This window comes from Panthera onca, chromosome B2 (assembly GCF_046562875.1).
Source record: "Panthera onca isolate mPanOnc1 chromosome B2, mPanOnc1 haplotype 2, whole genome shotgun sequence".
Taxonomy (NCBI): domain Eukaryota; kingdom Metazoa; phylum Chordata; class Mammalia; order Carnivora; family Felidae; genus Panthera; species Panthera onca.
In genome coordinates, this window is record NC_138343.1 from 33,689,593 (window position 1) to 33,702,426 (window position 12,834).

At 48.3% G+C, this 12,834-nt stretch overlaps 1 protein-coding gene and 1 long non-coding RNA gene across 10 annotated transcripts in view; one reads left to right on the forward strand and one right to left on the reverse strand.

Moving 5' to 3' along the window:
* Positions 1-12,834, reverse strand: part of LOC132666966 (uncharacterized) — a 48,816-nt gene that overhangs the window by 10,671 nt on the left and 25,311 nt on the right. The gene's annotated exons all lie outside the window — the stretch shown is intronic.
* Positions 1-12,834, forward strand: part of SCUBE3 (signal peptide, CUB domain and EGF like domain containing 3) — a 35,513-nt gene that overhangs the window by 7,104 nt on the left and 15,575 nt on the right. For all 9 annotated transcript variants that reach the window (XM_060615274.3, XM_060615275.3, XM_060615266.3 and 6 more), the window contains exons 2-6: positions 6,765-6,887; positions 7,880-8,005; positions 10,673-10,807; positions 12,384-12,509; positions 12,693-12,809. In XM_060615274.3, the coding sequence (XP_060471257.2) occupies positions 6,765-6,887; positions 7,880-8,005; positions 10,673-10,807; positions 12,384-12,509; positions 12,693-12,809 (627 nt within the window). The remainder of the gene's footprint in view (positions 1-6,764; positions 6,888-7,879; positions 8,006-10,672; positions 10,808-12,383; positions 12,510-12,692; positions 12,810-12,834) is intronic.

Below are 12,834 nucleotides of genomic sequence, written 5' to 3' on the forward strand. Positions count from 1 at the left end.
AGCTTATATAAGAGGAAGCCTACTTTTTTTTTTTTTTTTTTTTTTTTTAAATAAAAAGAAAGTGCTCTGTCTCCTCTCTTTGGGGTCATTTGTATGATTTCCTGGACTCTCTCCAGGCCTTTCTTGCCCCTGCCTACACTTTGCCCAGGCTGAGGATGGGCCCAGGCTCCAGTTGAGGTCACAGAGTCTCCACCCAGTTCCGAATCGGGAAGACAGCCTGAGAAGCCATAGCTAGGAAGCCAGGCTCCACCAGTTTCCCGAGTTGCCCTTTTGATCTAGAGGTAGGGTACATGTACACACATACAGGTATGTGTGTGCAGGCTGCAGGTTAGGGTGTCATGGCCAAAGGTGGTTCTGCTTTGGATGTTACTTAACCTGGAGAAAAGTTTAAGAGAACTAACCAGGAGCAGTAATAGTATGCTGGTCTCAAGTAGACCCTGGTGCCCTGTCATCAAGAGCTAGTTAACACTGAGGCTGGAGAACATCTACTGAATAAGGATGTTCTGAAGAGACACCAGAGCAGCTCCAGATACTATCTGAAGACCCTGAGAGCCTATGGATCCTATTCCTATACCCTGGATTCATTGGTCCCAGTCTCTTCTGGCCTCTGCATCACCAAATGGATGCCTTTAAGTGGGTATCTTCCTTTCTCTGAGTTTCCTATCCCCTTACCCTTAATTTAAGATAAATTTCCTAGGACTGCTCTCCACCTAGAACAGTAGGGGGGGTCACAGGAAGATAAAAAGCTTTTTCCTTGTAGTAACATAGAACAGAGAAGATGCCACAAATATGGACCTCATCCACTTATCCACCAATCCATCCATCTATCCGCCGATACATCCACCCATCTGTTTTACAAATATTTACTGAATGCCTCAAGTATATTACTCTGTCTTGTTCACAGCTGGATGCCCAGCTCCTGGCACAGTGTTTGGCATGTTGCAAATGCCCAATAATTATTTGTTGAGTGGCTGAATGAATATGTTCAACTCCCTTCTAGCAGCCATGTGGCTTTCAAAGATTCGGAAGCCACAGCCTCAGGAAGGCTTCAGGAGGAAGGTAATACATGTGAACTAAATAAAAGTTAAATAATGGTACAAGGCAGCATGCAAGGGTATCACAAGTGATTGGTCAGGAGATCAGAGAGCCTGCACTAAGCCCAAATACCCTGGGCCAACCTGGCCTGGGCAAGAAGGATGTCAGTCAGGTGGGCACATTAGGACTCCAGGCAGGCTGCTTTGGACCTTCTCACTGGGCCCAGCCAATCTGCCCACACTACCTCCAGCTGCTGTGAATGGTAGGGTAACTACTGTAGTAATGTAAAGGTGGGTAGGTTTTCCCTAGGGGTGTCTGCTTATCTGCAGCCTGCATTCTGCTCATTTCCATTTGTTGTTATTCTTGAGCTGGACTTGGGCCAAATTTTGAAGTAGATGAAGTGTTTCCTTGAGGGTCCTCCTGCTTTCCTTTTGGGATATACTCCCCATCCTCAGAAGAGAATCTTAGGATTGCCTATGTTCAAATAATCCACCCTTTCTGGTCTGCCCTCTCCTCCTTTGTACGCCACCCCATATCCCACCCGTCCTCCCCATATTGAGCAGAGTTTATGGAGCCTTCTGCTAGGTGCTGAAGCAAATCCAGAAGAAATGTCAGATGGTGCTGGGGAAAGCTGTTGCAGTTACAGACCCATGCATTCATGCCAGGAGAGGGTGAGGCAGGGAGGTCTTATCTGTAGTATCTCTGCAGCTGCCACTCTCCCCCAATTCAGCTTTTGATCCAGCCCCATACCTGGGGTGGTGGTAAAAGCACAAATGGATAGCAATCACAAAGGATTGTGGAGAGCAGCTTTTTGGTTAAAACTGGCCTCTTATATACTTCATCCTCCATCTTGGGCAGCTTCCAGCATGGGTGGGGCAGGTGGTGGAGAAGGTACCTTCAAGGCTGTGTCGCTCCAAAGTTCCCTGTACCATCACATGCTCTCTCGGTGCTGCATTTCCCCACACCAGGCCTGAAATGGGGCTTCGATAAGGGGAAGGGAGGAGTAGAGATGGGTTCAGAAATGATACTGAAGAGAAAGTTGGAGAGAAGGAATAAAAATGGCGGACCTTTTTGAGCACTTACTATATGCCTGTGCTGCAGCGCTAAATACTTGATTAGTATTAACTAATTTGATGTTCATGGCAGCCCCATGAGGAGGCACTATCATTATAATTCCCATTTACAGAGAAAGGAGCAGGGAAGTTCAGAAGCTGGCCCAGGACCACACAGACACTGGTAGAACTGGCATTTGAACTGACACAGTATCACTCCAGAAACCCTTTTCTCAAACACTCTGTCATCTTGCTGCCCCCAGTGTCTTCCCAGGTCAGGCAAATGATCTATTCACATTATCTGAGTTGGGAAAGGAAGACGGACAGCAGCCCAGCCTCACCCTGGAAATCCAGATGCAGCTGGTCTAGAAGAGTGCCTAGATATCCATATTTTTAAAAAGGCCCCCAGGGAATCCCAGTGTGTAGCCAGGGTCAGGAATCACCAGTCTAAACCAATCCATGTCCAACTAGCATCAACTGTTTGTCAGGTCGGTAGAAAATACTTGCACCCTCAGAGCTGAAATGAGACTATTCCCATGGGTATTGAAGGGATCCCTGCATGGACAAATCGTGGGTGGGCAGATGTGAAGGGAGCTCTGAAAGAATGGACTGGCAAAAGGAGGAGACACTGGATATAATTTGGGGCCCTATTTCAGAGCTCTATTTTAGGCCTGAACTGCTTCGAAAGATTCCATTCAAATGGTTGAAGGGTCCTGTCCTCAGTGAATAACCAGCCAAGTGAGGAAAGTTGAACATGCCAGACGAGACGGCATTCAGCATTAGCAGAGCAACTTAGCAATGGCAGCAAGTGAGCCGAGGCAAACGGAGTCCTCTGGGACCTGAAACTCTTTAGGAATAGGGCTTACCAGGAAGGGCTTTGGGGAAGACCATTTTTTTTTTTTTTTTTTTTAATTTTTTTTTTTCAACGTTTATTTATTTTTGGGACAGAGAGAGACAGAGCATGAACGGGGGAGGGACAGAGAGAGAGGGAGACACAGAATCGGAAACAGGCTCCAGGCTCTGAGCCATCAGTCCAGAGCCTGACGCGGGGCTCGAACTCACGGACCGTGAGATCGTGACCTGGCTGAAGTCGGACGCTTAACCGACTGCGCCACCCAGGCGCCCCGGGGAAGACCATTTTGAGCCAGATTTGGGAAGCTGGGAACAGAATGGCTAGAAAAGGGAGGACTGCATATCCAATGTGAAGAAGGAGATGTGTGTGAATGCTTGGACAGGGGCAGAAGGCTTAGATGTTGTAGGGGGAGTAGGTAGGAGATAAAGTCTTCCAGAGCAGAGACTCTTTGCTGGAGAAGGAGAAGCACTCTGAGCAGGGAGATGAGGTTGTGGGTAGGATGGTGGGAGAAGCCCAGGTGCTGGAAGAGTCTAAAGGCATTACCAGGAAGCCTGGGTTTGCTGCCATCAGCACCGGGGGCACTCTGGTACTAGTTAGCAGGGAACAGGAGGCAAAGGAAAGAACTGAGAGCCCAGAGAGCCTGGTGCAGACTCCAGCGAAGCACCCAGGGATTCAGAGATAGGCATGTACCTCTGAGATGGCCCCAGAGGGAGAGCTTCTAGATGGGGTTCCAAACTGCCCTGCTGGCTGCTGAGGGAGAGATGGCAAGAACAGAAGACGGCTCAAAGCAGGACAGACAGGATGATTATTAGCCACTGGGATTGTCCAGTGCCCCATGCCAGCCTCGAAGACTTACAAGGGTCACCACAAAGAGGGGGTGATCAATCATCCAGTCCCGCCTCCTCCAGGGACCCAATAAGAACATATAAACCAAGCCTTAGGCCATTCAAACATTGGAATTAGTTAAAAAAAAAAAACACACCAAACTTTCCCTACCACGGAGGGTGTGTATAAATGCGGGGACAGACAATAAGGACAGGACCTCTGGGTGCCTTGTCTTTCTTCGTACATTTAGCCACATTTGAAATCTCCTCTTTCTTCTGACTGTCAAATGTTTATCCAACCTCCAAAACTCTACTTGAATCCCACTTCTCAGGAAGTTTTTTGATCCCCCCGGGCCTAAGAGTACCCCTTCTTAATTCTGAGAGCAGTGCTCCAATAGGACTTCCTGTGATGTTGGAAGTGCTGTCCACTGATGGCGGCCACTAGCCACATATGGCTATTGAGCATTTGGCCTAATGCAACTGATAAACAGAATTTTAAATTAATTTAAATTTAAGTAGCCATATGTGCCTCATGGCTACCATCATATAGACAGCACAGTCCTAGGGTACCTGTTGTCAGAACCAGCTTCTCTACATTGGGAACATATTATTTACCAGCCATGTTATTAGGTACTTTACACAAATTAGCTTATCAACTATTCGCAGACTCTCATGAGCAGTATTATCCCCATTTTGAAGAGAAAGAAATAAGAGAATCAGAAAAGGCTCCCTAGAGAGGTAGAGCTGGATTTGAATCTGAGATTGACTGGTTCCAGAGCTTAGGCTCTATTTATGAGAGTACATTTCTTAGTACCATTTATTCTCCATCAGTTGAACCAACTGATACTCCATGCAGGCTCTTACTTTCTACAGAGCTCCTTCTTGCCCTCTCTTATGAACTAGTCTTCATGCCCCCCTTCTCTGTTCTTTCACTTTGGAATGAGTTCCCAGGGTGGGCCAGTTGGCAGACACCGTGACTACAGAGCCTGAATGAGGTGAAGAGTGTGAGTTACGGCAGTTAGAATCACCCAGCACGGCTGACTGCAGAGCAGTCGAAGAGAGTTGGAAGGTAGATTGCAGAGCTGAATAGAAGCTCAGAAGATTTGAGGCAGGGTGTTTGGGGGCACTCTTCCAAATTCCAGTTCTCTTCTTAGCCTCAGGAAGCCTCAGTCCTTGCCCCTGAAGTACTTCTTGAAATACGAAAACAGAAGACAATTAACTGTTTCAAGCTAGGGCTCATGGGTGTCTATAAATTGAGAGCAGTTACTGGTTCACTCACTCACTCAGGTTCAGTAAAAATAAATCAAGCACCTTAAGGATTTGGATTCCATAGCTTGGCGATAAGGCCTGAGAATCTGCATTTTAACAAAAGCCAGGCAATTCTACACTGTCTTGATTTCTTTAAAAAAAATTTTTTTTACATTTACTCACTTTTAAGAAACAGAGACAGAGCACGAGTGGGGGAGAGCAGAGAGAGAGAGGAAGACAGAATCTGAAGCAGGGTCTAGGCTCTGAGCTGTCAGCACAGAGCCCAACACAGGGCTCCAACCCACAAACCATCAGATCATGACCTGAGCCGAAGTAGGATGCTTGACCAACTGAGCCACTCAGGCACCCCATGCACTGTCTTGATTTCAAATCCCATTTCTTTATTCACACATTGCTACTTATACACTTGGGTTTCCCAGTTCATAGCTAGAAGTAATCTCTTCCTCCTCTGATCTTCCTTTTAACAGAGGTGGTCAGGCCTGGCTGCACATTGGACTCACCTGGGGAGCTTTAGAAAAATACTGAGGGCTAGTTGACCAGAACCTCTGGGGATGGTGCTGGGCATCTCCTAGGGAGTTAAGTCTGATGATGTGTAGCCAGGGTTGAGGACCCCCTCCTCTTTTCTCTAATGTCTTTGGGGCACTCAACCACACCCTGCTTCATATTACTTATTTGTCTCTCCTTTTGGCTGGGCCGAGTCACTGCTGAGCCTCCATGGCCTTCAGTATAGTACCTTTCATAAAAACACCCTATAAAACATTGTCAACTGAATGCAACATTTAGCCATATTTTAGCTCAGCTTTATGTACACCAAAATATTGCCTCAGAAGTTGGAATCTTTTGCGCAAAGACGATCAATGATTCTCTTTCCTAGGTCCTTTCAGAACCATCCTCTTTTTTGCTAGATCTTGGCTGGCTTCTTCCTTGAACATAGCTCTGTGAATAGAGTAGCACCTTGTGCCAGAGTGAGAGCCAGGAGCAAGAGGAACACCTTGGGTTAGAGGGAAGAGTTCAGGGAGGCAGACTAATGAGCCTGAGTCAACTGGACAGCCACAAGGGCTCCACTTATCAGGCTTCAGATTGCTGATACCAGCCCCTGCCAGGTCCCAGTCCCTCTGCTGTTGACAGCACAGGGTCTGAGGGAAATCTTCCAGGATGGAACTTCTTTCCTCTCAAGATTCTTCGCACAACGATGGGCAAGTGGGAGCAGGCCTGGTCTCAAGCAGAATTGTGAGGCAGATGAGGATTTCTCAGGTGGCCCCTTCTCCTTCCTTTCTTCTTCCCTCAATTACCAAGGGCCGCTGGACCCTGCCACTTTTCCAGAGGCCACTGTCCCCATGCCTCTTCTCTTCCCCCTCCCTCTAAGCCTGCTCCGAAGTGAGGTAAACTAATTCATGCTAAGTTGAACATTTCTAGTCAAGGTAAGTGTGCTACCCAGTCCAAGGGTTTTTTGTTTGTTTTTCAATCAAAGAGAAGTGTTTCAAATGATGGAATTTTAGCTGTCATTGTGGATTAAGTATTTCTGAGGGGAGTGGGGGCTCTTTCTGAATTCCTGAAATTACAGAGTCAGCCCACTCTGAAATCAGAAGGGTGTGGAAGAGCACCTGCTTCTGGAGGGGTCACGGTCTCTACATTAGAGGAGAAGGGATTTTGCCCTTAGGGAACCACCTTCAAGACACCCCTTGGAATGCACTGACAGAGGGTCTCAAATGCCTCCTCTGCCCCTGCCAGATGTGGACGAATGTGTGGAGGGGACCGACAACTGCCACATTGATGCTATCTGCCAGAACACCCCACGGTCGTACAAGTGCATCTGCAAGTCTGGCTACACAGGGGATGGTAAACACTGCAAAGGTGAGGCGGGGAGGGTGCCTGGAGGAGGGGGGGCCTGCTTGAGTGTGGAAATGGGTGCCACTGCCCAGAGTTAGCCACACTGTGCAGGACAGTAAGGCCTGCAGTCCCTGCAGGCATGGAGAAGGGGCTTGGGAGTGGTGGCCAGCTACTTTTTTCCCAGAGAGGGCACCATTTTCTCATTTGCTCAAAGGCACCATATAGCCTAGCTGAGGTTCTGCTGGGAATAGTTCACGGTCTCACAGCTTGGCCGGGGGCGGGGTGGGGGTGGGGGGGGATCAGGATCACAGGACTGAGGCCTGAGGCTCCCTGACATTGGAACCTCCATCTTTAGACCCTTACACCATACCCACAGGATGAGAACAGTTTACCCCAAGGGAATTTCATACCATAAACAAACACATTCTTCCCCCCTCATAATTAAAGCAATGCAAATTAAAGCAGTCTTGAGATGTTATTTTAAATTTACGACCTTCAGTGTTGGTAACACTTTAGCGGACAAGGTACACTCGTTAATTCTTGGTGACACTATGAATTGAAAAGTGATTTTGTCACACCAGCAGGAAATTTAAAAAGTATTTATGCCCTTTGACCCAGAAATTTTATTCTTGGGAACCTACTCAAGGGAAATTCAAAGAAAATAACACACAGGAGATGTCCTTTAATGCATTATTTACCATAGTAAAATAAATGGAAGGGATCTAACAATAGAGAATAGATTAATGAATTATGATTTGGCAACACAGTGGAATATTCTGCAACCATGTACAGTGGTAATTAGAAAGACTGGGGGAGACGTGAAAATGTTTAAGACTTAAGTTTAGATAAAAAATAGTAAAATGCAAAATGGTTTGCAGGCTATGAAAGTAATTATGTAAACACACACAGAGAAGGTTATACACACACACACACACATACATAACCACCACGAAGCTGAACACAGGGGTGGACAGTGGGAGGCATGTCCAGCTGCCTCAGATCCTCTTTGCTCACAGATGTGGATGAGTGTGAACGAGAAGATAATGCAGGTTGTGTGCATGACTGTGTCAACATCCCTGGAAATTACCGATGCACCTGCTATGATGGATTCCACCTGGCACATGATGGACACAACTGTCTGGGTGAGCAAGGGAGAGGAGGTGTGGGCAGGGGCTGTCTTGTGGGGGAGGAGGTGTTTTCAGCACTTCCCAGTTCCCAGGCAAGAAGAGGAAGGTGATCAGAAAGTGGCATTCTCACAAAATAGAGAACAAGGTCAGTCTCCCCTTTGAGACGGGGCACTGAGGATGAAATAATCCTGCTGCTGGATGAAAAACAGCAGAGGAGATGGTGCTAGCAAGTGCTCCCAGGGCAAGGGTCAGAAGATGACAATAGTGGGTTTAGCCATATAGAGCAGAGCATGGTGGAAGGTGATTTGGCTGCACCAGATCCTTGCTCTCCTGCTTACTATCTGTGGGGCCTTAGGCAAATCAACTAAATCTCTGGGAACCTCAGTTTCCTCATCTCTAACATGAGGATGGTAATATCCCACTCAAAGGCTGTTGCATGAATCACCATGAGACAACATGTATAAAGAGCCCTGTACAATCCTTAGCAGAGTAGATGTTCGATACATGGGAGGAATGTTGTTGTTGATGATGATGGTGATGATGGTGATGATGATGATGCTTCTTCCCTGGCCCTGGGAAGCCTCTGGCCCTTAAGGCTGGTTTTCTCCCAGCTCATCCTGCAATCTCCCAAGTTCACCCTCTCCTCACTTCTTAGGCCTCAATCTCAGCTGATCTTTGTCCCATGGGCTGGAGCAGAGATAGGAGAATCTCTAGGGCACTAAACTCAACTTTGGTCTCACATCTTTTTGGAAAATTACTGGGACCATGTCAGATTCTTCCCCAAGCAGAAAAACTGAAGCCCATAGCAGAACAGGAATTGAGATGTGAAGCCAGGGGTCCTTTTCCAAATTCTTCCTCTCTGCTGTCAGAACAAAAATAGGAGGCTGGAAGACTAGAAGACCAGGAAAGGAAGAGAAGTAAGAGGAATGATGCCCAGAAAAGCAGCTAGGCTGCTTCCCCAACTGACCAAACCAGTGAATTATCTGACGTTCTATTAGTCTGAGAGCCTCCTTGCTACAGAGCTGCCTCTAAACCCAGTCACATTCCATCTTTGGACCAGGCTTACATGCTTCTACTCCCAACCCGGGCCTTTACATCCTGATTCCTGCTGGGCCCTTCCCCCCCAGCCCTGGCCACCTCTCCCACCACTGTAGCTACAGGGAAGGACCTCACTTTTCCGCCCAGTTATTTGTGAGGACCTCTTTGGGGACTCCTTTGGAAAGAGAAGCTGTGACACTTTGACCAGGACAGAGAGTTTCCTGCAGGACCGGAAACATTAGCTTCTGGTGATTGGTTGCCTTTGACCTTTCTAGGCCCCTGATTCTCACCAAGTCTTATTTCCCTGTGTTTGGGGGGAAACTAGCCAGAGGGATAAGAGAATGAGTAGGTATGGAAAGGTCAGAGGGAGCAGAGGTCTACCTAACCCTAACCCCAGGGTTGGGGTTCAAAGCCTCAACTCTTCCTTTGGCTTTTAGGGGAACCCTAAGTCATCCATGCCCCAGGTCTGTTTCTCCACTGAGAATTGGAGGAAAGAACTCGGCTAGAGCAGCAAAGTCATAAGGTTGGATTAGAAGGGAGCATATGGAAGGATGGAATGTAGGATGGGCCACAGTGGAAGACGGATGGGGAGAAATCAGGGGTGTAGTGACAGAAGGGGAAGGGACAGGAATAAGGCAAAGGAAAGTATACCTCTCAGGCAGGAGCCTGCTGGATCTGTGCCCCTCTGCCCTTGGCCAGATGGGGGAAAGGACAGGGTTTCAGGGATCAGCAGAGAGGATGGGAAGAGAGGAGCAGTTGAGGGCCTCAGGAGCTCTAATTCCAGCTCCTCTGTTTGGAGACCAATCTCCCTGATGCCTCCTGGGCCAAGGAAGACAGAGAAGGGCTATGGACTTGGGAGAGCAGTAGGTAGCACAGAGAGGGAGTCAAGGCATTCAAGTGAGAGCCCCAAAATAAGCTTAGCTCTGGGACCTGAGGGTGGTGATTTGGGGTGGTGATTAGGGTGTGGCCTGGCAGCTCTCCTCCCATCCCTCCTTGCCAAGCTACCAGACTGTTTTGTTAAACCAAAATAGGAGAAAGGCTAGGGACTATGGCAGCAAGCCCAGGCATGGGGAGGGAGGAGAGGAAGGATGGGGCCGTAGCCTGTCCACAAAAATGGTCCCTGCCCTGCGAGGAGTTGAGGCTTGCTGCCTTTACCCATTGTTGCCCCTCAGACCTCAGCACCATGGCCATAGTTCTGCCTGCGCTTAGAATCAGATCCCAGGTTCTCTCATTCCCTGGCTGCCACCAACTGCCCATTTCTCTTCCTGACCAGTCTCCATCTTTATTTTCACCTCTGTGTCTCTTACCCTGGCTCCTTTCCTGATTTCCCCTGGCTTCACACCCAATTCTGACAAGTGAGTGAAAGGGAGGCAAGTCTTCACCTAAGTGAGCCAGGTTTAAATGTCCCCTCTCCACCTGTTTAGCTCCCCAGCTCTGCCGTCTTTAGGTGGCCTCTTCAAAAACAGTGAAACATTAGCTGATGAGTGGGTGAGAACTTGCTGGCCTGAGGCTGGGTGCTGAATTAGAGTCGGGAAGTGTGTGCTAGATTCTTAAGACTGTTTCAGCCCTTGGTGCTGAAGTCTCAGGGCATACTCTGGAGCCGGCCTGCACCCCATGGCCTCACCAACCACCTATCCTACACAGATGTGGACGAGTGTGCCGAGGGCAATGGTGGCTGTCAGCAGAGCTGTGTCAACATGATGGGCAGCTATGAGTGCCACTGCCGGGAGGGCTTCTTCCTCAGCGACAACCAGCACACCTGCATCCAGCGGCCAGAAGGTCAGCCCATGACCTGAGAGGTCCCATCCCTGCACTCCCAGGCTTCTCTCTACCTGCTGGGGAGCTTTCCCTCAGGACCTCCTGGGTCTCATCCTCTATTCTCAACCCCACTAGCTCCTTCTTCTCTTGTCCCTCAACCCATCACATCCTAAGGGCTCCATAGACAGATGTTGTGCTGGAGCAAAATCTGGGGGAATCCATCTGGGGTTGGGATCAGTGTGGGATTGAGGTTACTATGGGGCATCCTCTGTGTCAGACCCAAGGTGGATGTCGTGCCTAAGTACAGATGGCTGGGCTCTAAGCTGCTGTTATCTGATGGGCTCACCAATGCCTTATTCCTTGAATTGGATAGGGAGGGTGACGCAGGAATAGTGGAATACTGTTGTCTATTTCTGTGATGCAGCCTCCCCCCCACAACCCTGACTATGACATCCCTGAGGGCAGGGACTATGTCTAATTTATCTTTGTATCTCCGGAACCTAATACACTGCTCTGCGTGCAGTGGGAGCTTAATAAATATTTGTTGAATAAAATCTTATAGTAATTAGGGGTACTTGGCTGGCTCAGTTGGTAGAGCATGTGATTCTTGATCACGGGTCATGAGTCGGAGCCCCACATTGGGCACAGAGTTTACTTTAAAGCAAATGTTATAGTAATTTCTATAGTAAAAAATCTGTACCAATTTCTTCCCACTCACATTGTTATCTTCTTCCCAGTTGGACTGAAAGCTCTTTGAGGAGAAATCATGTTTGTTTGTTTTAAAGATTTTACTTTTATTTTTTTGAGTTTTTTAAAGTTTTTTTTTTAATGTTCGTTTATTTTTGAGAGAGAGAGACAGACAGACAGAGTGCAAGTGGGGGAGGGGCAAAGAGAGGGGGAGACATAGACTCTGAAGCAGGCTCCAGGCTCTGAACTGTGAGCACAGAGCCCGACATAGGGCTTGAACCCATGAACTATGAGATCATAACCTGAGCTGAAGTCGGATGCTTAACCAACTGAGCCACCCAGGCACCCCGTAAGTTTTTTTCTTTTTTCTTTTTTTAACAGTTTAAAATGTTTATTTCTGAGAGGGAGGGAGGGGGAGAGGGAGAGAAGGAGAGAGAGAGAGAGAATGCACACACAAGAGGGGTAGGGACAGAGAGAGGGGGTACAGAGGATCCGAAGCAGGCTCCATGCTGACAGCAAAGAGCCCAATGTGGAGCTCTAACTCACAACCCCAAGATCAAGAGTCACATGCTCCACTGAGTGGGCCAGCCAGATGCCCCAAGAGATGTTTTTTATTTTTCTGGGTCCTTCTTAAATCCACTAATATGTAACTATTAGACACTACTTTTTTGTTGTCTCCAGGAGAGGGTGCTCGTGCAGGGTTTTGGAGGGCTGGGTATCAATACCTATACATCACTGAGAATGGCTCATTAGCACCCAGCTCTGCGCAGGACAGGGACTGGTGTCTCCTGTCTGTGTTGCAGCCCCAGTGGATTCTCTCAATTTCCTAGGCCCCAGCTACCCCACTAGTTCCTCTTCCACTAGGCATTCAGGGATATAAAGCACTCACCTCCCTCCTCTTCCTTTTTAGAAGGAATGAATTGCATGAACAAGAACCATGGCTGTGCTCACATTTGCCGGGAGACACCCAAAGGGGGTATTGCCTGTGAATGCCGCCCTGGCTTCGAACTCACCAAGAACCAACGGGACTGTAAATGTGAGATAATTGGGATGGTCGTTGGGGAGAAGAAGCAACGAAGAGGAAGGGTGTAGGGACTCAGCAGCAAGAGGTGGGAGGAAAAGGGAGCATGGGAGAGGCAACTAGATATGAGAGTCAGTCTTCAGATATGTGGCACCCAAGGAAAAGCAAGCTGACAGGCCTCCTGCCCTCTCTGCACAGTGACATGCAACTATGGTAATGGTGGCTGCCAGCACACGTGCGATGACACAGAGCAGGGTCCCCGGTGCGGCTGCCATGTCAAGTTTGTGCTCCATACCGACGGGAAGACATGCATCGGTGGGTGAGGCTGGTGAACTCAAGG